The 24,366-nt window shown below is 44.9% G+C and overlaps 2 protein-coding genes across 5 annotated transcripts in view; one reads left to right on the top strand and one right to left on the bottom strand.

Annotated features, from left to right (window-relative positions):
- Positions 1–146: 146 nt before the first annotated feature.
- Positions 147–1,633, top strand: LOC143359123 (uncharacterized). Its single transcript, XM_076796841.1, has 4 exons — positions 147–158; positions 411–466; positions 515–737; positions 1,340–1,633. The coding sequence occupies exons 1-4, from the start codon at positions 147–149 to the stop codon at positions 1,532–1,534; spliced, it is 486 nt and encodes a 161-aa protein (XP_076652956.1). The 3' UTR covers positions 1,535–1,633.
- Positions 1,634–2,126: 493 nt separating this feature from the next.
- The window catches only part of LOC143359112 (uncharacterized), a 65,223-nt gene continuing 42,983 nt past the window's right edge, over positions 2,127–24,366 (bottom strand). For 3 of the 4 annotated variants that reach the window (XM_076796799.1, XM_076796800.1, XM_076796798.1), the window contains 5 exons: positions 12,231–12,292; positions 11,716–11,839; positions 10,160–10,328; positions 8,245–8,908; positions 2,127–8,180 (listed from right to left, as the gene is read on the bottom strand). In XM_076796799.1, coding sequence (XP_076652914.1) covers positions 4,020–8,180; positions 8,245–8,908; positions 10,160–10,328; positions 11,716–11,839; positions 12,231–12,292 — 5,180 coding nt within the window. In that variant the 3' untranslated portion in view covers positions 2,127–4,019. The remainder of the gene's footprint in view (positions 8,181–8,244; positions 8,909–10,159; positions 10,329–11,715; positions 11,840–12,230; positions 12,293–24,366) is intronic. The other variant, XM_076796801.1, reaches the window with a different exon arrangement.

The raw sequence follows: 24,366 nt of genomic DNA, 5'->3' as shown, positions 1-24,366 counted from the left end.
CCCTCCTACGGGTCGTCGACTCCCTACCAGTTTCACATATATAAAAGGAGATGCGTGCTTGGTAAGGGTACAGCATATAACAGTTGGTACCCCTTAGGGCGAGTCCTGGTTCACCACCCAGCAGCGCTCTGACAGCATCATCAACCATGAAATCGATTGTGAGTATTCGACAGTGCATCCTCAATCGGATAATTCAATTAGGCCACGAACAGTCGCGATTTAACCTAGACCTAACATAGACCTAGCCTGGGACCTCTCTAACACCACTTAATCCAGCGTGGGCTTGATCTAGACTTATTGTGGACCTAATCTGAGATTGATCCTGGAATTGATCTGTAGCTAATCTGGGTGTAACATGACTTAGTGCTTGAAGTTGATTTAGGTTTAGAATTTGTATTATTCGTTTACAGATCGTCCTCACAGTGTTCTGCAGTTTGGCAGTAGCTCGAGCAGGGTACCTGGCTCCGTTGGTGTCCTATGGCTACCTTGGTGTCCCCTTGGCATACGATGGCAGAGTTTTGGACTCGCCTGAGGTGGCGCAAGCGAAAGCTGCCCACCTAGCCACACAGGCGTACGAGGCTGCCAGGAACACGCTGGGCTACGTACACGTGCCTGTCTTGACCCGTGTCTTCACACCTGCAATTACCTACGGCGCGCCCATCGGCGTCGATGGCCGGGTCGTCGATACGCCTGAGGTCGCGGAAGCGAAGGCTGCTCATCTTGCAGCTCACGCGCTGGTAATTGCCCCGGGGGAAAAATGCGAGACCATTGGAACTTTGACTAATGAACCGTTGTCTCCGGTTGTCTGACTCTGGACTGGCTAAGCATCCATACTAGGCGATCTATGCTTGCATACTTAGTCAATAATGTAGTCAGAAATATCTTCGCCGAATGTGAAGCAATCTTCCGTACCAACCCTGAAGATTGGGCAATAGGAATTCATTTTTTTTTTTTTAATATTTGGGTCAAGATATTTAACCCTTTGCACTCGAAGCTATTTTATCTCCAAGAGGAAACATTTCTTCCGACCTAGAATATTTCCCTTCTATATATTTGTTTTCATGTTATACATACGAAAATGATGCAATTTACTCGTACAATACTGAAATGTTTAGTAATTTATTAAATACAAGCAAATTTAATAACGCAAAACATATTTTGAATAATGATACAGCAATTTTTAGTGGTGCCTTACAGTCACCATTCGAGTGCTAAGGGTTAATTTTGCAAATTGGTAGATCAGAGCTGGAAATTGATTTGATCCGTTTCATTTTTTATTTTGGGTCAGCAGTGATTGTTGGTGAGTTAAATTGATTTTTTTTTTCATTTTTAATTGCAGGAGGCCGCCAAAAAGCAAGGAATGTATCCGTATGGTGCTCTGGCGTATTCTGGCATACCATATGCTTATAGATACGGATATGGTGCCCCTCTTGGCCCTGATGGCAGAGTGATTGACACACCGGAAGTGGCAGAAGCGAAGGCTGCGCACTTGGCGGCGCATGCACAGGCTGCAAAAGATGTTGGGAAAATCTGAATAGTTTTAAAATCTGAATTGTTCAAGCAAGAGATCAAGTAATAAAGTCCTTCCACCGATAAAGATTGCCAGGAAAAAATTAATTGAAAATATATTGACAGGGTCGAGAAACTATATTTTATGTATAAAAGCAATTATTCACTGTTTCCTCAATGTTAATCCTTCCAACGATGCCAGTATATGTGTGTATTTAACTATTGTTTGATAATAAAGCCTAATGGTCACTGACATGGACGATATTTTATTACAAATTCTCTATTATCCGACCTCCACAATTTTTAGAAATGTGTCAAGTAGTCGATTATCATAATTAAACAATTATTCTGCATGGAACATCGTGTCTGGTGAGTATACTACTTGCTGGTAGGTGGCGCCACCGTTCACATTTCCTCGCCGATTCAATTGAATCTTTATGTATATTATTATTCATTGTATCCGTTGGTGCGTTTCATTAGGTTGAGGTATGTTAATTAGTCTAATACTATATTCTTTAATATATTTGTATCATATATGTAGAAATTGGGAAACGTTTTTATTTCAAATAAATAAAATGTGGCTATGGGGGTTCAAGATGGAGAAAACTCGAGGAGACTTGCACGTGGTATACAATTATTATTTAACACAGTACAGACCCTTAGAATACACGACCTCTGTCGGGACATGAACATGCGTGCGAGCGTCGGGATGTACACAGATATTTACAGGGACGACCGAGGTACACGCAAGCGATCAATAATATCTATCACTTATCACATTATCTACGTAAGAATCACTAAATGCAGCGGAATAAGTTCACATGTAAAAATATATCCAAGAGTGTCATTACATTTATCCTCCGCCTGGGAAAGATACCCCGTGACAACAATGACGGCTCATCGTTGTCTTCTATCACCCTCATCAACATCGAGAAAAGAAGACACATCAAGCTTCTTCGGGGGTACAAAATTTGGCGAACACTTCCCACCACATTAGCACGCTGGAATTAAATAAAATTTATCACGCGAAGCTGCAGCGGTTCTCAACTTATTTTTCAGCTTGATAAAAATTTTCCATGTGTATTAATTAATTTTAAACTGAACTGCAAACTAAAATAATCCTTTAGAAGTTCATTTTATTACAGTACGCGAGTTGAGAGCCACTGCTGCAACGTCACACAAAGATCACGTGGCCCCGTTGTGGCGGGGTCTAGGTTCGGCCCTCTCCTGACGGTGGCCGGGTCCATTCTGACCCAGACCTTGGAAAACAGTTTATGGAACTAGGCCGTCGAATTTCCACAATTCGGCTCAAAACTACAAGGATTAAATTTAACGTGGAAAATTGAGTAGCGTGGGTCAGTTTGCACCCAGGCACAGACAGGACCGCGAAGAAAGTGTTCGACGATCAACGACACACACATTTACAGGATCCTCGACCTACAGTCGCATGAATTCTCCGCCGAACGATTAGGGACCTATCATCTAGAAGGTAGGAATGATTAGAGCGGCCGCCAGGGAATCATGAAGATCGATCGACAGCTAAAACGACGCTCGTTGCTACGGGCGACAACGATTGAGTATTTAGTGAGTCCCGTTCCATAATCGCCTAATCCTGCTACTTAACTGTCTATCTCTTCATAACATCTGTTCACTCATCACTGTACACTCTCGCGACTCTACAAACCGACGTAAACCTAAATGTACATTTGTGCAAATTGCATCAAGCCCCGTATCGGAACGCACACGTTGAGCAATGCGGGATCTATGCGATCTACCGATCCGGCCTGTGATCCGAACAGTATTATCGTTCGACGACTGTTGCTAATTAGTAACGCATAAATACGAGATTCGAACGTCGATCTTCCACGCCCGGGAGGAATCGACGTGATTCACTCTTTATCCTAAAATTCGCTGCGAGTCTCAGGAGCTGTCCGGCCATCTTGTTTTTCTAAAAACAATTTCCCCAAAAATACACCAACTGAACAATTTTGTAGAATTGATTGGGGAAGAGATTTTTCTAAATTTTGTGTGTCGAGGTCACTTCAAGGTCATTTCAAAGTCACCGAGACCTAGAATCGAGTATGAGTCAATCGATTTGACAATATTAACAATGTTCCTTCTCTGTTAACAAAGCGTAAGCAGTTTAACAATTTTGTAGAAATTTAGATAAAGCCAGAAAATTATTTTACACACTTCCCACCCTTCTTGTCGATTTATTGTCTACCTAATTGATCTACTACTTAGCTCGACCTAAACAAAATGGCGGCCAGGACAGGCCTCTGAGATCGTGAATCTCGTCCACCCCAGCTCTTCGTGGTCCGTGATCAATCAGCCCGGTCATTAATTTTAATAAGTGTGAATCCATGATCATGTACAAGGTTATGGCAATACTCAGGAAAGGAAGGGGGCCTGCGGGCCCAGCCTACATATAAATATACACTAGGGAGTCCGCGGATTCACCAGTTACCAAAATCAACGTCGCCACGAAGAGCCAGGCGAGTCTCTCGTCATTACCACTTCCTGTTCGGGCACAACCCTTTGGGGACATCGTGTCTGCAGCTCTGACTTTGCTCGTCAAAGGCTGTGCCCTCTTCGCAGACGAACCGGAAGTCGAGGACCTGCTTCGAAGTAAACCCAGGGGAGCAATAGTGGAACAGCCTGCAGTCCCTGGTGTCGCCATAGAAACGGTACATCTCTTTCTCCAGACAATTGAAACTGTCTGGCCTCTTCAGGTTCGCTTGTTTGCGATTCAAGTATCTCGAGGTCGTCGAGACTACCTCTCCGGGTTCTTTGGACGAGCTCAGGACAGTCTCAGTGGTGGTGGTCTGAGTCGAAGTCTCGGGAGAAGGCTCAGGAGCCAAGGACGTCTCTGTGGAGTCCTGGTGAGCCTTTGTGGACGTCTCAGTGGACACTTCCTGCTGCATGACCGTGAGAGTGGTTGTCTCCTCTTTGTCAGGATCACTGGGAATGGTAGCAATCGGAGGAACCGTCGTGCTGACGATCTCCAGATCGATCAACGCATAGTTCTTGGTCGTCGATGTTTGATCAGTGGTAGACTCGATCTCCTTCAAAGTTTCTCGGATGGTAGAAGCTAGGTTCGAGAGTCTGGTCACAGGGTACGGTGTGAAGCTCTCAGTGCTGCTGAGACTCTCCTCCTTTTGGACATTCGGTGGAGACTTCTGCTCTGAAGGACTAGAGTCTTGGTCCCCTTCGTTCTTTACCGGAGGATGATCATTCTGCATCAGATCCTTTGCTGGACTCTTTTCCTGCTCCAGCTTCACCTCTAGGACGTTCTCCTCACTTCTAGCCTCTGTCGTGGTGACAGGAGCCTCTGTCAGGGCCACTGGGATCTCTGTCATCATCACTGGGACTTCTGTCGTCTCTGTCGAATCCTCATCCCTGACAGTGGTCGTTGGAAGTGTCGTGGTAGCCTTCCGTGTCAATAAGGTAAACTTCCTGATGACAGGCTTAGGGGCTAGCTCATTATAAGACTTAGGAGGCTTTGCTGGCTTTGGATTCAGCAAACTGATCCTGGGTTTGATGACGACAGGGTTGGGAGTCGTCGTGGGAGGGCTGTAGGTGTAGCTCTTCCTGATCGAGATGGGCTTGAACAGCTTTGGAGGTGGTGGCCTAACTGTCGTCGTAGTTGTGGTTGTGGTTGTGGTTGTGGATGTTGTTGTCGTCGTAGATGTTGTCGGCTGCAAGTGCTCGCCACTTGAATCTGTAGACTTCTTTTCGTCCTCTTTCTCTGCCTCAGTGTCTGAAGACTTGGTAGTAACTTCAACTTGGTCTTCAGAACTCTCTTCACTTTTGCCAACCTCATCCTTAATCTTCTTCTTCTCCTCTTCCTTAGCAGCCTCCATCTCCTTGTAATTATCAGGCTCGTAATTGTCATCAACGTAGTCATGGGCACTGTTCTCCACAGAATCTGAAGACTTCTTGCTGTCCGCCAACTCCTCCTTCTTCTCCTTAGGCAGCTCATCGGTATACTTCAACACACCCTCTGTACTGTTCTCGTGATCATCTTCCGGCTTGTCTTCGTCGTTCTCTTCAACAGTGTCTTCTTTGGAGGTAGAATCTTCTGCAGAGTCAGTATCAGTGGTTGGGTCCTTGTAGTCGTTCTCTGTGTTGATCTCATGACTGCTGTCATAGAAGGATTCTGTAGAGTCGTGGTACTCTGAAGACACCTCCTGGGAGGTGACCTCCTCACCCTTTATCGTCGAATATTCCTGGAACTCCTTCTCTTCATCTTCGTCAGAGAACTTCCTGCTCTTGTCCTGTCTATGAGTGATGACTTCCTTAGATGTCTCGAACTTCATGCTCTTACCTCTTCTAGATCCTGTTTTGACTACAGGAGTGTCTTCAGAATCCGTAAGCTCTTCAGAGTTCTTGGTCTCTTCAGAGTCCTTGGTCTCTTCATCACTAGCATCGGTACTAGTCTTATCCTCTAAACTTTCAATTGAAGAATCCTCTCTGTGCTTCTCCTTCTTCGACAGCTTCTCCTTTGCTTTGGCAGGCTCCTCAACTGGCTTCTCATCCTCTTTCTCGATATCGTCATTCAAGCTAGAAACTGTAGTCTTCTCTTCATGTTTCTCTTCGTGTCCCTCTTCATCTTTCTGTTCATCTTTCCTGCCATGCTTCTCTTTATGCTTCTCTTCGTCCTCCTCTTCATGTTCCTCTTCAAGCTTCTCTTCGTCCTCCTCTTCATGTCTCTCTTCAAGCTTCTCTTCATCCTCCTCTTCATGTTTCTCTTCAAGCTTCTCTTCGTCCTCCTCTTCATGTTTCTCTTCAAGCTTCTCTTCATGTTCCTTTTCGTCTATCGCCAAGCTCTCCACCTGCTTGTTCAAAGTCCCGTACTCATTAGCATCTCCCTTTCTATCATCCTTTTCCACACCCTGATCCTTCCCACCCTGAAGACTTTTTGCGTAGCCCTGATGTCCCACAGCCCTGGTGTCTACCTCCTTCGAAGTCTGAGACTCTGGTTCATCAAAGATATGCTTATCAATTTGTTCAATCTCAAACTCCACAACTGGAGTCGTAGTCACAATCTTCTCCTCATCAGTTGGCTCAGTGGACTTCTCATTTTGGGCTTCAACTTCCTCACTCTTTGGGTCCTTCCTCGAAGCTACCTTCCCTGAGAAAGACCTTATCCTAGAACTTTTTCTCTTGACAGTAGGCTTGGTCTCAGCTTGTTCTTTGGACTTGTGAGTCTTGCTTTCCTCATTCGACCCTTCCTTTTTCTTGTCCTCAACATTCTTAGACGGTTTGCTTGTGCTGACTTCTTCAAGTTCTTCGATGGAGTACTTTGAAGAGTGTTTAGTACCTTTAGCTTCGTCACCAGATTCCTTCGAGTCTTTAGAACCCTTCTTCTTGGTCAGTTCAATAACAGGTAACGTGGATTGAGTGGTCTGCTCTGTTGTAGAAAGGATTGGGGCATTAGTTGTAGTAGGATCCTCTTCAGTGGCACTGTCAAGGCTTCCTTGAGTCGAGGATTTCATCTTCACGTACTCGTTTGGATCCAGTATGACAATGTCAATAACCCTTTTGCCTTCCACGTGCTTTACACCATCAGCATCAACTTCCTTGTTTTCCTCATCCCTAGCATCCTCTTCTTTCGAGTCCTCTTCCTTAGAATCCGTAGAGTCTGCCTCCTCTTCATTACCCTGAACATCAACATACTCTTCAGCATCAGACTCCTTCGTGTTCACTTTCGAAGGACCATCATAGTACTCAGCATCATCATCCTTGCTATCCTTACTATCAGCATCATATTCACTGTCTTCATACTCCTTAGCCTTGAAATTCTTCGAGGCCTTCATGTCCAGGTCCTCCAAAGACGCTTTGCCCTTCGCTTTTACCTTCCCAGACTCAGTAGCCTGGAGATTGCTTCCCTCAAAAACATTGCGGATAGTGTCCTCATTAAACTCTCCACCAAAAAGAATGTCCCTGAACTTCATCAAACTGTCCTTGATGGCCTGGAAGTCTGAAGGCGCTTCCTCCGGAGTCTTCTTCTTGTTTCTAACCTTATCGTTGATGTTTACCACCTGGACTTCTTGTCTTTTGGGCCTGTCACCCCCATAGACAAAGGACACCATAGAGTTCTTGGTCTCACCAACTGACCTCCTGACTCTCAATGACGTTTTCGTGACTGCTACTCGTCTAGCATTGCGAATCTTAGGGACATCTCTGTAGAAGGGGTCAAAAGACTCGTCCCCTTCCTTATAGTCATCATAGCTGGCTGGTATGGTTGGTAGCGGTAAGGTTACCAACTGGGTGGTGTTCAGGGGTCTACCAGACTCATCACTGACGCTGGCCTTAGCAGTGACTATCACCCTGGACTGGGAAGGTAGCAAAGGCGAGGGGTTCTGCACGATTCTCTGGATTTCTGGTGGTGGCAGGTTGATGGTGATCTGATGAGGTTTCAGCTGGGGTATGGGCACAGGTGGCAGCACGTGTATATGCTGGGTGACCTGCTCGCTGGTCGACTGTGTGGGCTTCGAGACGCTCCTCAGGGTGGGATAAAATGATCTAACAGTAGTCTCATCGGTTGCTGGGGTGGGCAAGAAGTTTCCAGAGATTCTTTGCTGATGCGAGGTCTGGCTGGTCTTGGTCTGCACCGATCGTTGAGGTTCTGATGGCGTTGGCACTGGGGAGATCGTCAGCTTCGATACCTAGATCGAATAGAATAAAAATCAGAGAATAGCTACTACCTTAGCTAACGGTTTCGATAGTTACCTTTCCTTTGCTGGTCGGCTGGACAGCTTCTAGAGGCCTGATGCTCTGCTCTCCACTCTCGCGGTACTCAGAAGTCTCCCTGGGACTGTTATTGCGCAGGGTGAACTGCTCCGTGGTGCTGGCTATCCCATGGTTATGGAATATAGGGTTGATCAGCGCAGGACTGTTCCCATTGTTGCTCAGCAGCGTTTGGATTGTAGAGGAGGTCGCATGGAACAAGGGTGACACCGTCGAAGGTTCATTGTGGATGATCTGAGGACTGGGAGTGGAGCTGAATCTGATCTGGTGCACCTGAGGAGGCTGGACTGTGGTAGAACTGACACCCTGGTTGCTGAAAAGCTGATAGGAAGTAGCCTGCGGATTGTTACTCCTCTCCCCGTTGTGGAAGATGTACTGATGGTGGTAGCCGCCATTCTTGTCGTCGTACAAGGACTTGGACTGACTGGTGTGCACTTGGGGGAAGGGTGGCTGAGGCTGGAAGTGCTGAGGGTAGCCTGTGGGGTGCGAGAAGGTGCTGGAAGCTGGCGTTGTTGATGGCTTGTTGGGCTTGGAGGTAGTGGTGGTCGTTGATGTTGTGGTCGAGGGTCTGGCTGACGTGGTGCGCTGGGGGTGGTCGTCTATGGATACCAGGGGGTCGATGTCGTCCTCGCTGTTCTCATGGAGGCTGCAAACAGGAGCCACAATTAGTGTCATCATCCTGGGAAAGATGCGTTAATGAGTCGTGGGCTCTAAGTTAGCGGGACATCTTTTAAGTAGCCCTTTGGGCTTCAGCATTTTAGGATAGCTGAGCTAATGGACCACAACTAACTGGGGGGACCTTTAGGATAGATTTTTGGACTCCATCATTTTAGGAAACTTGGGCTATTCAGTAGCGGTCCCTAACTCAAAGAGGGTCTCTTTTGGGTGATCCAGAAAATTGGAGCCTAATACATTAGGATATCTCTTCTACAGCCTATTGAACTCCACAAATTTGAAGCTAGCATTGTAAGAGGCTGCCAGTGTGTATTTTTAATTACTTTTTCATGGGATTAAAGAGAAGGCTACAGAAGCTGGTTCGTGCGATGACAAAATTTGGCGAACATATTGCCAACAAAGTAAGACCGGTGAGCCATGTAATTCGGTCGACAGGCGTGACGCTAACAAGTGAAAACTGCTATAAGGAGCTATCGATCAAAAATCGGCGTGGCACGCAATCGCGAGCCGTCCACGCCTCTCTCGATCCCGTATCACGCGAGCTGACACGAAAGCGGCGCTGGTATGTGGATCGGTGCTCTGGTCCTTACGAAACCCGCGGGGTGAACGTCCAGACGGTCGCAGATAAACAGTCCGCGCGACAGGTGGAGCGGCCAATCTACAGGTCGTAATGATCATTTCACTTGTATACATACACATAAATTCCTGGTCGCTGGGTGACTAGAGTTACGTGCGCCGGGGACTGACGCCGGAAAACGTCAACGTGGCCGAGTGCGAACACGTTTTCGATCGATACATTGAACTGATTGAAGAAAGCCTGTGGTTATTTGGCTCTGGCGAAGGGTGGGTCAAAAGTGACCCATGTCGAAACGGTTGGGAATATTTCTACAAGAACATTTATTTTGTAGCATATGTTATTGCTATGTTTCTGCAATTATTCAGCGGTCGTGTATGCAGTCATGGGTCAACAATGACCCACGTTATCTTCAGATAGACTGATTGGAGAAAAGTATTTATATTAGAGTGTGTGTGGCTGTAATGGTTAATGGAGTTGACTAGAAAAGTAATGTGGTGGTATAAGTGATTGTAACAAATTGTTTAAACTTAGATTGTTTATCAGATGCTTTGATTCAGTAGAGGACGATTTCGTAGGATTATTTTTTGATGTGAATTGGGAAGAAATGAATTTAATTCGAGAGATGTTTTGGGTAAACTGGCCTACCTGAGAGTGACAGCGCTGTTGCCATAAAGCTCCAAGTTCAAGTTGTAGAATCGCTCGCTCTTGCTGCAATCGACCTCGTCGACTCTTTCGCAGACCCGGGTTTCCTGATCGAAGACGGTCCCGTTCAGACAGAGGAATTTTATGTCCATAATCTCGTCTGAAACCAAGTCTTGTGGTGAAGGACGGGCTCATTATTCGGGGATGCTCTTCAGGGTCATCGTTCACGAAACGTCTATACACTTCGCTACTACATTTCTTAATTAACAAATATCATATGAAAATGATATCTCCCATGTGACAATGAAACTGTCACTGCTAGCATAAACGAAGGCCAAATACGTATCAAACAGTGAATAACAATTTTTAAAATTTTTTTAATGTCTCATTCCACTACTTAATTTAAGCGAATCATGGCAATCTATTGACCTGTATTTATGCATAGCACTCTTTATATCTTACCACAACTGCCGCCAGATGGCAACAAACTCACTAGCCACTAATTAATCGATTCCAGTCCATTCCAAAATGAGTCAAAGACCAGTTGTTCATTCCAACTTTTCCACAATAAAAAAAATGTTAAATAAAAATTTAACACGTCACTATAAGATCATACGTCTGACTCTGTGTCGATAAAAATAAATAACCTTCGCTAGTGATATAAAATTGAAATGTCACAGTCACTTAGCGACTTCGATTTATATTAATGGTCCTGTAGATCGTTATAAAGATTTTTTGCAAAAACATCTACCAACGCAAAACGGTTGATTGTAGTCGATAAAAGATCCAGACAGACCGGGGGCGGTCAGTCGATCGGATCTCGTCCGTGTCGTGACAATTAGAATCGATAATTAAGCGCGCGCGCCGGGCGTCGCGTCTCGACAAATCGGTAGATCGACCCGATCGAATGATCGAAAGGTCCGCCCGGGGGGCCGGCGAGCGCCGATCCAAGTTTTGTAATCGATCGAGAGATCACTCCGCTCCGAGAATGTCACGGTCGTCGAGGAACGTTTACTGACCTAAGCCGAGAGTGTCTGGCATGAGGCCCGTCACGAGAAACCGATTATTCTGACTTTGGTGACGTTTTAGTCGAACCCGACGCGAGTTTATCGCTCCGCCGGACTGACCAGTTAGAAAACAATTTTTTTTCCTCGATTCTACACTCTGTTCACTTGCTCAATACCTGTCCCACCGGTGGCTGGGTCGTTGGTAACCCGAGGCACCGACAAACACACTCAAACGTTTCAATATTCTCATTTCTTTCAGATAAATCTACTAAGAACGATATTAATTGGTTCTTTTTCTCTCAAGGTCATTTGTTCGGCCTTCAAGGTCATCCATTTTTTTTCAAGCAGTCAGTACTTAAATATAATATTTATAGATTTTTTTTTCGTCGATTGGTCAGAGTTTGTGCAGTTATGATTGTGGAGTCCGGCATGGGTCGTGAAGGACCCAGCCACCGGCAGACACGTTCTTTTGTGGATAGATGAAGCATTTCGGTACAGACTGAGAAGTTTTCTGATTAGTTGAAGCGACTACAGTCGTAAGCATTGAATTACCTTTCTGACCAATGGTGCACACGTGAAACATCTGACATCCAGCCTCAACGTCAGCGTAATATCCACCAATCACCTTCCCCTGACACGAGAAGTTCGTCTCCGGCAGGTTGTCGAAGTCCAAATACTTGTCAGACAATAAACGATGTCGTATTAAACAAATGGTTGCCTCAATAAATAAACTATCCTCGTCAAAACTGAATCAGTCCATTTTTAGACAATTTTTTCAGTTTCCTTAAATGAAATCAAATATGGGTAAGCGTCATCATCCATCTATGTATTGATTATAAAAATCAAATATGGGAAATCATCTAAATTCTCAATGAACAGTAAAACAATGAATTTAATACAGTTCCTTACACTCTCAATGTTATGCTGTGGGACTATTTTTAAAAAATTGTATGATTGCATCTAGCTTCGGTTTGGTTTTATATATATTTTTAAAAATTAAAAATTTGAGTGGATGGATGCAGTCACGCGATGATAGTAATCACAATTGATTATTTAATAGTACTCACGCCAGGTTCCCCCGCGCTGCATAACACGGAGCCATGCTGGAGGTTGAGGATGGACAAGAAAACTGCAACAGAAGAAAACCATTGTCACAATCATGGAAGACTCTGGCCAGTGAAAGCGTCATCGAGGAGAAAATCATTTTCACGTCATGGGGGAAACCGTAAGAAAAGGCTGCGTGTTCGCCACGGGGGTAATTTGCTTGTCTAATTTATGCGTTTGCGCAACGTTTGCACCCAGGGAACCCTGTTACACCAGTTACTGTTATAATTACAGGCAACTATCGACACGCACCGAGCTGCTCCACCAGAAAACACCTAAACGAAAAATTCCTGCCAATCTGATCTCGTTTGAAAGTTCATGAATTACCAAATAATTACCATACTTTGCCACACTACTCAATACTTCAATAATCTTTCACGAGCTCCATCATATTTTTCCCATCTTTCATGTTTCCTCAATTATTAATTATTATTTCCACGAAATCCCGTCTGTTTTTTAAAACATTATTGTTAAATTCCTTTGCTACCCAGGTCAAATTTAATTGACTCGCAAAACGTGGTCCAAGGCGAAAAATTAATTTGTTGAATAAATAAACATTTTTGTAACACTGGTGTTAAATTGTAAAATCATTTTTCGAGTGTGGAGTTATTTTCTGATGTTTTACTCGCGGTGGTTTAAGTAGATTGCAGAATTATTTTTCAACAGGCGGTCGGTTTCAGTTGACGGTCAGTGAAATGATTATTAATAAAATAGAATGTCACACGGTACAGAAACGATTGGCGATCGAGTGGCTAGTTATGGACCGAGGTCGTCGAGGTGTGAATACGAGCTGTCCAATCAGATTCATTGCCGGATCCTGTCGATCTCGCGAATCTAATATTTGCGATCGAGGTCTCTCGCTTCGATTTCCATAATTACCAGTCTGTCGACCATTCGAGGCTTCGATCCCGGAATCGACATCGTTAAATCTGAACCCTACAACTTTTCTACGTACAATAAAACAAGAAAACATTTTTCCACCACCCGCAAAATTAATCCAAAATATTCTACCAATATTTTCGAAATGTCACATTATTTCAAATTATTTTGTTTACTAAACATTTTCCTCTAATATTAAAAATCTTTTTTATAGATATAAGTACACAGATTTTTGACGATCGATCAAATTTTGAGTTGAAATTTTATGGCGGAAAAAATTCACGGTCAACGGGTTGGCAGTTTCTAAAAGAAGAAAAAGGCCGCCGGAGTTTCTAGGATCCTGGTCGTGGACGATTAAGCTCACTATACCGAATGAATGATGTATAAAATTTCGATTTCTACGGTGGAATCCCGACACCTGGGGTCCACGCTTTCCATTTCTCTCTTTCTCTCTCTCTCTCTCCTTTCCCTTTCTAGCCACCTCCACACTATTATCGACACCCACTTTTGACACCAATTTTTAACTGTTCGTCATTCGCTGCCAAAGAGTGCCGCTGCCTCAATTTACAACAATCCCCGTGTTACGAAAAATTGTGCAACTATTCCTCCAGTCAAAAAACCAAAAACTAAATATACGTAATCTCTACAATTAAACTTCTAGTGCAAACATTTTCAAACCGAAGCATACAAGGAGCGCTCAAACACTTTCAAACATGCTCCAACCGAGGCATACATGGTGTACAAAAATTTCTAGGGCCCCGAAAAAATCCAGAAAATACTCACAAATATTCTGAGGCTCACAAAAATGAGTACCGTTCGCTCCAAAAAATTCTGCCGCGATTCTGACGCAAGGGGGGCAATTAGGGGCACGCAGTTAGGCGCAGTGCCATCTGCGACGCGTCCCCGGGCGCCTGCATGCTGCAACCGTCGCGCTGCGCGTTTCCCATTCCCATTTTTCCGCGCATCCTCACGCAGTGGCGCTGTGCAGGCGCAGTGATATAATCCCTTCAAGCGCGTAATACCTGTGTGAATCCCGTGACATTTAGGTCTGCGAAACGATCCGCCGACCCGATGCTCGTCTTCGCGAGAAGACAAGTCCTGACAGTCCCCGATAAATCTATCATCCGCGATCATGTAAATAGCCGTCGCGGAACTGATTCACACCGATACGTATCCGTTCGATCGATGATCTAGCTGTGGATGCCCTCCCCCCCCCCTGGTACACAGCACCCCGAGGGAGAGATCGTTAAAAAGCCATAATCCTGAATTAAGGCCGCAACGATCCTAGAACGCGCAGTCTACCTGAATCCTCGTGGATGGCAAATAAAAATGTCTAACGACGGTGCATAAAACGGGTGCATCGAATGGCTGCATAAAATCCGGATCGTTTAACGAGCACGGCTTTATGGGGAGGGGGGGGGGAGCGCAAATGCCATCGGGACATATGTATTGCAAATGCAAGTGCCATTATTGGAAGATAATTTATATCTGCTGTTGGAGGTGTTGGAAAATTTCTGCTGGCTATTTCTGGCTTTAGACATTTTTTTTGTACGTGTTTGGAGATGTTTGAGGGTATGCATATAATGGCAGACATGTTATAAATGTTCTATACCACGAGGGAATTATTTAGACTTCCTGTCCGAGATGTTGGAAAATTTCTTCTGGCAATTTCTAGCATTAGAAATTTTTTTGTGCACGTTTGGAGATGTTTGAGGGTATGTATATAATTGCAGACATGTTATAAATGTTCTATACCACGAGGGATTTATTTAGACTTCCTGTCCGAGATGTTGGAAAATTTCTTCTGGCAATTTCTAGCATTAGAAATTTTTTTGTGCACGTTTGGAGATGTTTGAGGATATGCATATAATTGCAGACATGTTATAAATGTTCTATACCACGAGGAAATTATTTAGACTTCCTGTCCGAGACGTTGGAAAATTTCTTCTGGCAAATTTCAGTGGTTTGGAATTGTTTGAGTATGTTTGTACCTGTTTGAAGGTACGTAAGCGTTGAATAAATTCACAAATTGGCTCGGCGTTTCAACAGCTTCTTTCTGCATACTTGAATATATTTTTCTACGGTGGGAAGGAATTTAAAAAAAGAAATTTTCGACTGGTGTAAAAATTAGTTGGACATTTTTGTGGCCAGGTTTCTCTCGGGAGTTGCAGTGCTCGTTTAGAATCTGGTCGAGAGGTAAAAACAAAGTGGGTTCTAGGCTCGATAATTGGATCAGAGTGGAGTATAATTAACCCAATTGCGGGGAGCGTAATTCCGCAAATAATTACGACGATAAATAATGTCCGATATCAATTAGAGGACGGGGAGAAGCGTTTCTGGTTTTCGTCCGGGAATAATTATACTGGAACTAAAGGAGGGAAAAACTGCAGCTTCGATGGCCGCATCTGGGCCTCATCTGGGCTCCGAGATGAGCCAGGATTGTGCAACCGGGATGTAGCAACGTCTCAGCGACGCTACCGTAACGATAATATCACGGTAATGGTCGTAACTGTTGCGATAATCGAGCCACGGGATTTCTTCTCGTTTCTCCTCTGGTCCTCTTCAAATATTTCCTTAGTGGCCGGTGTTTGTGCTATCTAATTGCAAGTGTCAAAATCAATCGACGTGAAACACGAGACGGCAAGTGCATCACGCTATTATCTTCTTGCTCTCACGAAAAGAAGAAAGGAAAAATACGTTGCCTCAGGTCCGTTCGATACAAAAAAATTTCAATATTTACCACGTGAATTTTTTAATTATACGATTATTTAATTTTTCACGATTTCCATATTTTTCTCACCTCCCAGAAACCTTATTTGTCAATCTAGAATTAATTTACGTGGAATTTCCGTTTCTGTGTCTTTTCATAGACAATCCCAAGCAGAAATCACTAATTATTGATTCTGATTGCAGCCAGACCTTTGCCTGACCGGTTTTACGTTGGCCCCTATAGTTTACGGCGTCGTTTCTCAAGATTTAATTGTCCCATTGTTGATCCCGGTTTAGATCGGCGAGGTGTGCTGCCGCTGCTAATTGTTCTGTTCGTTTGATAATTTGCAACGTGGGAAGTCCGATTGTTGCTGCGGGGGTCACCGAATCTTTTCGATATTATCCGACGATCACGGGCATAAATAAATTACTTGCGCACGTCCCAGCCCGTTCCTCTCACGACTGAAATGGGGAATGACTATTGCCATTTGCGATTCCCCTCCCTAACAAATTGGCAACTTGCAAATTGTTTGCTCGATACGATCGAATCACTTTCGTACCGTATGCCAGTGACTCTGGTGCAAGATTTATGTTATCGATTATCCCTGTTCAATTAACAGAAAATGTCGGCGTCTGACATATTAATATTTTTCTGTCGCGGTTTACACGACAGCGTCTGCCGTTCTAGCCGCGGAGCCTGAATTCCTGGCGTCCTTATCATCATTCTAATTAGGTAATTGCAGCTGTCTAGGACGCCTCCGCACTGATTTTCAGATGTAATTACTTCCGGGTCTATGAAAGCCTGTTCGCGCTCGCTATACGTAACTCTGCTCGTCTCTTCTCCGGTTTCCGACAGGTCTAAAACTCGTGGATGACAGAAAACATTTTTGCAAACCTCGTTTCACTTGTCGGAGACTCGGTCGAGTAATTATTCTCGACAAAAATGTTTGGCCGCGGATTAGTTGATCCGTCGGAAAATATGCAGGTACAAATGAAAAATTATTTCGCAACGCCGGCCGACGGTTCGAAGGGTGTAGTAACAGTGGTACGTGTCGCAACAGAAGGATTCTACCGAGCAGGATGTCATAAATTGTTACGCCGCGGAAACCTGACCGAACAATTAATGCATGCGGCCGCGTGTCGAACAAGACGGCAACGTGTAAGCAGAGCCACCGGCGAGTAAACGTTCATGTTTGGTAAATTGCAGGGCGTCACCTTGCTCCGCAACAATGCCAACATCTCACTGTGCAATCGCCGCTCTCAGAGAAAGTTAAGTGACTCTGGGGAATTCTAACACACCCAGCAGGCTCATCAAATAATCTGCCAACAGATTTCGTTCCACAAACATCGTTAACGATCCGACTTTCCACCAGCGAATATAATAAAATACGGGCATAAATTATTCGTTTAAAAGTCGTGTTTCATTCTGTGCCGCTCGAGTCACGTGACGCCCCCCCACTCCGCGCAGCACGCCGCGCTGCCATTGGTGGACCGCATTAGACCCGCCCACTGCTGGCTGGCTGCGCGGAGTAGTGGGGATGACCTTGTGCTTAGAACGAGGCGGATGAAAATTTGTATACTCATACTTGAGCGCACACAGATTGATTTCCCTTCATCCGAGGCTCTGTTAAATTAACCCTTTGCACTCGGCGCTATTTTCAATATGAAACTAAATTTTTCTTCCGTTTTACAATCTTTTCATTTTATTCGTACGAAACTGATCCGATTTCTACATAAAATATTTAAATGTTTAGTAATCTATTAAGTACAAATTTTGTAATGTAACAAATATTTTTTGTAATTTCTTTGAAATAATGCCACAACAATTTCTAGTGGTGCTTCAGAGTCACCACTCGAGTGCAGAGGGTTAATTAATTGGACTGTATGAACTGTCTAAATTAGATCGAATGGTGCCACACGTGGCTGGACTTGTGGCTGCCTTATAAAATATATTAATAAACGTTGGCTGGGCCACGTGAATCCGAACGGAGCAGAGCAGGTTTGACGATGTTTGAGAAGGCATGACCGAGCTCCACGACCATAACCACCGCGGGCATGACTCGATGCAGGCCCGAATAGGTTGTCTGAAAGATGAAAAGGTATATCTGTCGATCGTGGCCGTTGAATCGAATCATACACGTGTTCGGGTCGATCCTCGGCGAATGCCTCCGACAAAGGGGGGCGTCGAGCCATAGGTTAGGAGCCGCGGCGAACATAATCGACATTCAACGCACGAAAATCGTGTAGCCGGTGAGTAACGGCGGCCGATCCGAGGAGCAGATCGCGACCGCGAGAGAGGTGTCCCATCAGCCGTGAATCTTTTGCGGAGTGCTTTCTCGCGTGGAATTACACGAGCAGGACCTCCTCCGCCGTGGTTAATGGTGTTTCCATGTGTTTGCGCCGATATTTCCTGCATCGATATATCGCCCACGCCGCGACGCGACCGGCCGTGCAGTATCGACGTAACCGCGGATATTCGGTGTAACGTGCGGCCGTAACGTGCGCGCCAGAAGGTGAAAGGTGCTCTTCTTACGTGACTTTACAATACACCCGCGTGGCCTTTCGACGCTAATCACATCACCACGGCTAGCTTCCTCTTGCGACGTCCCTCGAACCCTCGGGACATCGACAATTGCATTATTAATTCGCTTCTTCCAACTATTCAATTTTCAAATATTTGATTGTGGCTCAATGGAAGTTTTAGGGGCTATAACAATTTTATGTACGTATTTGGGGGGTTGATCCTTAGTACTAGAAAATTATTTTAGATTTTTAAGAGCTCTGCTTGACCTTCTAGAATTTTTTGAATATTCACGACTTTGGTGAAATGAGGAAACCTCATTTGGCGCCGAGCTGGGCCCCATGAAATATTTAATTACGGCTAAATGGGATTGTCGCTGGGAATAAGAGTTTAATGTACGTGAGTGGGGGTTAATTCTGAGTGTCAGAAAATTTTTTTAGATTTTTAGGAGCACTGCTTGACCTTCTAGAATTTTTTTAATATTCACGACTTTGGTGAAATGAGGAAACCTCATTTGGCGCCGAGCTGGGCCCCATCAAATATTTAATTACGGCTAAATAGGATTGTCAATGGCAATAACAATTTTATGTGCGTGTGTAGGGATTAATCCTTAGTACCAGAAAAAATTGTTAGATTTTTAGGAGCACTGCTTGACCTTCTAGAATTTTTTGAATATTCACGACTTTGGTGAAATGAGGAAACCTCACTTAGCTCCGAGCTGGGCCCCATGAAATATTTAATTACGGCTAAATGGGATTGTCGCTGGGAATAAGAGTTTAATGTACGTGAGTGGGGGTTAATTCTGAGTGTCAGAAAATTTTTTTAGATTTTTAGGAGCACTGCTTGACCTTCTAGAATTTTTTTTTCATGACTTTGGTGAAATGAGGAAACCTCACTTGGCGCCGAGCTGGGCCCCATCAAATATTCAATCAGAGCTAAACGGGATTGTCGCTGGGAATAAGAGTTTAATGTACGTGAGTGGGGGTTAATTCTGAGTGTCAGAAAATTTTTTTAGATTTTTAGGAGCACTGCTTGACCTTCTAGAATTTTTTGAATATTCACGACTTTGGTGAAATGAGGAAACCTCACTTGGCTCCGAGCTGGGCCCCATGAAATATTTAATTACGGCTAAATGGGATTGTCAATGGCAATAACAATTTTATGTGCGTGTGTAGGGGTTAATTCTGAGAGTCGGAAAAAATTTGTAGATTTTTAAAGAAATTGTCAGACCTCCCAGAATTTTTTGAGTTTCGTGAAACGGAGAGGAATTCCTGCATGGCGTCGAATTAAGCGTTTAAGAATCGCACGGCGAGCATTACGTGCGCCGTGATAGACGTGGAACGATGTTAAATAGGCGACCCGAGCATCTGCAATTTCTGGCATGCAAAAAGACGTTCGCGGCACGATCAGGAAAGGACAAGACACGCGCGCGGGAAGAAAAACAAGATCTGCTGAGAATGAAAGTGAAGGTGAGCAAAGAAACTGACGACCGAACGGACCGTTGCAAAATCACGTTGGCGGCGGCGGCGGTAAAAGGACAAGAAGGTCGTAATTTGGCCGATACGTCATCGCTTTCTAACGATTATGCTATCGTGACGCGTCCGTTTGGCGTAAATGGAGCGGCGGCTCGACGAGGCCCGCGTATAATTAGCGTGCAGATTAATATCTTAATGGTAACGCTTATATAATAATCGATTGGCCCAAAAACTGAAAGTGTTGGGCCTCTATCCTACTCTCCATGATTTATAGCATTCTACCTGTCAAAATATGCTGAAAAACCAGAACGATGTTTCCTAGTTAAACGAATAATAATTGTCGGTAATCCATTGGTGCTGAGGGTAAAAATTGGAAATATTTTTCTCGCGAGTAGAATCAGCCAGCAGTGGTCAGACAGGTGTAAGCTACTCGAAACTGTGTCCGACGATTACTCAAACCGAATTTCCTCGTTGACAAAGCGTCATTTAGAAAGAATGTCGCATTTCGTCGATGTATTTTTCACGGGAAAAAATTAAGAAAAAAATTAAATTAAAAATTAACAACCTAGTGTGGGCCTGATGTAAGTCTAATTTAGGCCCACTGTTCTACTCGGGACTCTGACCTAATCTGGACTCTGGACACATACCGAAGTGGCCTCTGCATTCTGTCCTAATTCTAGGCTCTGGGTCGTGACCTAACCTGGACCTGCGCCCCTAACTTAACCCTTTGCACTCGGCGCTAATTTCATTCTAAAACTAGATTCTTACGAAACTGATCCGATTACCACATGTAATATTTAAATGTTTGGTAATATATTAGATACAAATTTTGTAATGTGAGAAATATTTTTTGTAATTTCTTTGAAATAATGCCACAACAATTTCTAGTGGTGCTTCAGAATCACCACTAGAGTGCAGAGGGTTAAAATGGAGGGTGAGATCCTCAAGAAGTCCTCAAACAAATTGCCCCATGCCGAACAAATGCCTCATACAAATAATTCTACTAATTATTTCTATGGACTAATATGGAGATCGTTTTGCTTTCAAAAAGGATTGTTTGGATCTTTCGTTCGCCACGCAACCTGGCAGAGCCGATCCTCCGCGGATAATTGAAAGAGAGTCAAGATCGAGAGGGAAGAGCCAGGGATCATCGGAGCCCCTTAAATATTTATGAGGACGTTCGCCATCCGAATTCTCGTCCTTTGTAAACTTTCACCGGACCGGGCCACGCTCCCGCGTCTTTTTCCTCTCGACGTTCCCGCGCAAACGCCGAGAAACATTGACGTATTAGAAACTCGTCGGCGCCGGGTCATCTTCGCGGGCCGCACGAGGAAACTTTCTACCGGGACGCGAAGTGTAATCCTCGGCTCGCGTCAAATATTTACCCACCGATGCACTTCGATTCGGAACAATGGATTCGTTAAAGCGGAGTACAAAGCGACCACTCTCCGCTGTCCGAACTCCCTCGGCCACCGCGCGCTTGAAAACACTCGAATGTTTGCAAACCTGCTGAACAAATCGAGCCCGGAAACGCTTTCGAGAAAAGTGCGGCGTTTCGCTTGAAAATGCTTCTTCTCCTTGGACGGCGCTTATTAAACCGTCTTCGTCGAGGAAAAAATATTCCTCGGCGATGATCGTCTGACATAAATAGACTTCGTTAGCATAATTCCGGGCAATCAGACTGGAGTGTTTGTCCGGGAGTAGGCAGACGGTGTCAATCCGGGTCAAACGGCAGGAAAAAGCAATAACTTTGCTTTACCATTGCTTACTTCCTGAACCGTGTCTCCTATTTTCACAAATTAATTTGCGGAGCCAGTGGCAACACAGACATATTTTTATCGTACTCCAAGTATCGCGTTCAAAGTGACACAAAAATTTGAAAATTTTTCTGATCTGGCTGAAGTTAATTTGAGGGCAATTGGGGTTTGGAAAAATGTTACTGATTCTCAGCTGTATAATTTTTATTTCAATGGGACGACGCAGGATCAGCGTGTTTCGTCGGTGCAACACCTAGCAGTGCATGTGCAGGTATGCGGTCCGATCGATTCGATCCGTGTACGTGTTCCGCACGGATACGTGAAAATCGCTCGGGCTGCCAGCAGAACGCCGGTTTCGTAACGCGGTTTCGTGCGATCGCCGCGAGTTAGCCGTGCTCGGTATTTTTGCGAACGCCGGCTTTCCTGCTCGATTTGCATATACGTTCAAAAGCGAAATAGTTGCCACGTGGACGGCCGGCCGGGCAGGCGCGCGCCCGACGTTTTCATATTCGGCGCGAGAGACGCGGTCCACTCATGCCAATTCCTCGCTAAACCCGAACCTTGGATTACCACAGTTGACCGGCAGCACTTAACGCTTCGATTGCCGGAGCTATGCCCATAAAAATTCCTATCACCTGCCACCGGATTAATTAAGAATTCTTCTACTCCATTTTATGCCTTTTGTACCAGACACAGTGCTCTTTCTGTACTCCCATTCTGCGCTATTATATTACAGACATAATGCACCATTGAACTAATAAATAATTTTTACGACCTAGCTTCACGTAACAAGTAGATTGAATTAATAAGATTAATTCCTTGCACGCCCAGAGCTACCCCCACCATGGACGACGATATGGAGCAGTGGGCGTGACTTGGACTGTGGTGGGCGTGGTAAACTGAGCTGAGCGTGACGTAGACTGTGGTGGGCGTGGTAAACGGTACCGGGCGTGACTTAGACTATACTGGGCGTGACTTAGATTGTGGTGGGCGTGGTAAACGGTGCTGGGCGTGACTTAGACGGTGCTGGGCGTGACTTAGACTGTGCTGAGCGCGACTTAGACTGTACTGGGCGTGGTAAACTGTGTGGGGCGTGACGTAGACTGTGGTGTGCGTGACTTAGACGGTGCTGGGCGTGACTAAGACTGTTGTGGGCGTGGTAAACTGTGCTGGGCGTGGCGAACTGTGGTGGGCGTGGCCACGACTGCGGTGGGCGTGAACTTGAACGTCCTTGCGGACGTTTCCACTGCAATTAGGTGCTGGGGAAGTCTAAATTAGACGCTGTTTAGATTCAGATATGATTCAAATTCTAATTAATCCAAGGGTCCAAGTGAGATTGGACCGGATCCAAGCTAGCCTAGTCCAAGGGGGATCTAAATTGGATCCATGATGGACCCAGGTTAGGTCTGGATCAGGATCGTGTTCAATGTAATTTCTATAAAAATATAATTGCTTTTTAGAATTACACAATTTTCTTAAAATTTGTGTATAGCCATTTCCACGGACTGACAACTCTCTGAAGTGAGACTAAGAGAGATCTAACGATTAGAATGTTCTGGTACGGCGTTCATAATTCGCGAGATAGTGGCACGCTCGAGGGACATTTTCATCGATCACGAGACGATTGAAAAATGTTGCAAGACAGATTGGGTCCGGCCGTAGAGCGTTCGTTGCACTGTGTCCATTCTTATCGACGGTCGGGGATCGGTTATCCAACAGCAGCGGGGCCCGGTGGATTAATTATAGGAAATTATGCGAAAACCGGCGGCGGTGGCAGGCGGTTTTCCTCGGCGCAGGAAAAACACTGTCGCCGGCAGGTCGATTCGGCTCGGTGCGCTCGGTGCGCTCGGCATGGAAAAATGCGCCGGTTCGGTTGCGTGAAAGGCCTGGCCTGTGTCTTGGAGCCACGTGGGCGTTTTCGTCGGCTTTTATTTTCACTTAATGGCGGTCGGGCTCTTTAACTCAGTCGCACGTTCCCCGGTTGTTATACAGGCTGTACCACCGGCACAATTGCACGGTGAAAAGTGTGGCATTTCGCTGTGGAATTATTTCCTACGATAAACAAAATAATAGCGTGTTGCCGAACGCTTCGACAGCCGGTGTCACGTTCCCATAACTTCGCTCCAACCGTGGCTAAGCACCATTGTCACACGGTAATGCGACTGCACCTAAAATTTGTTCACACAATAATTTCGTTGAATTCTCTGTTACTTAATCGTTTCTTTCATTTTTGGTAAAAACAGTGACACGCTGATTTGACTAAAAAGCGTGACTAGTACAGCACGATGCTTTCCTGTTTCACGTGTGAGCATCGGCAAGATCCACCGGAGACATTACTGTGAATGACGTCTGCTTCCTTGAGTCATTCATCTCGCAACTCCTCAATGAAACTCCCTCGTGCTTCATACACGCTCGCGTAGACACGTGTCCGTGTACACCGCGAACGGCCACGACGCACAATTCACTTAAGCATTCAATATTCCCTAATTAAACCATATGTTGAGAAGATGATTCACAATTTCGTCTTGACAAATCCTGTCTGCAGTCATTCCTAATAATATTCCAACGCACACCTGCATTTGTCATTCTCTCTTCTACGAAGCCATTAGCCAACAGGTTAAAATTCCTTACGACGCTGTGCAAAACATTTGCTAAAATTTTCATCAAGATTTCGTTGAAATAATATTAGAACTATAATTAATATTCTGGTTGATATTTCAATATTGACATCCAGAAGAAATTATTTTGACCAAAGGGA

This window comes from Halictus rubicundus, chromosome 11 (genome assembly GCF_050948215.1).
Source record: "Halictus rubicundus isolate RS-2024b chromosome 11, iyHalRubi1_principal, whole genome shotgun sequence".
NCBI classification, from domain to species: Eukaryota; Metazoa; Arthropoda; class Insecta; order Hymenoptera; family Halictidae; genus Halictus; species Halictus rubicundus.
This window is presented reverse-complemented; position numbering and strand designations above follow the sequence as displayed.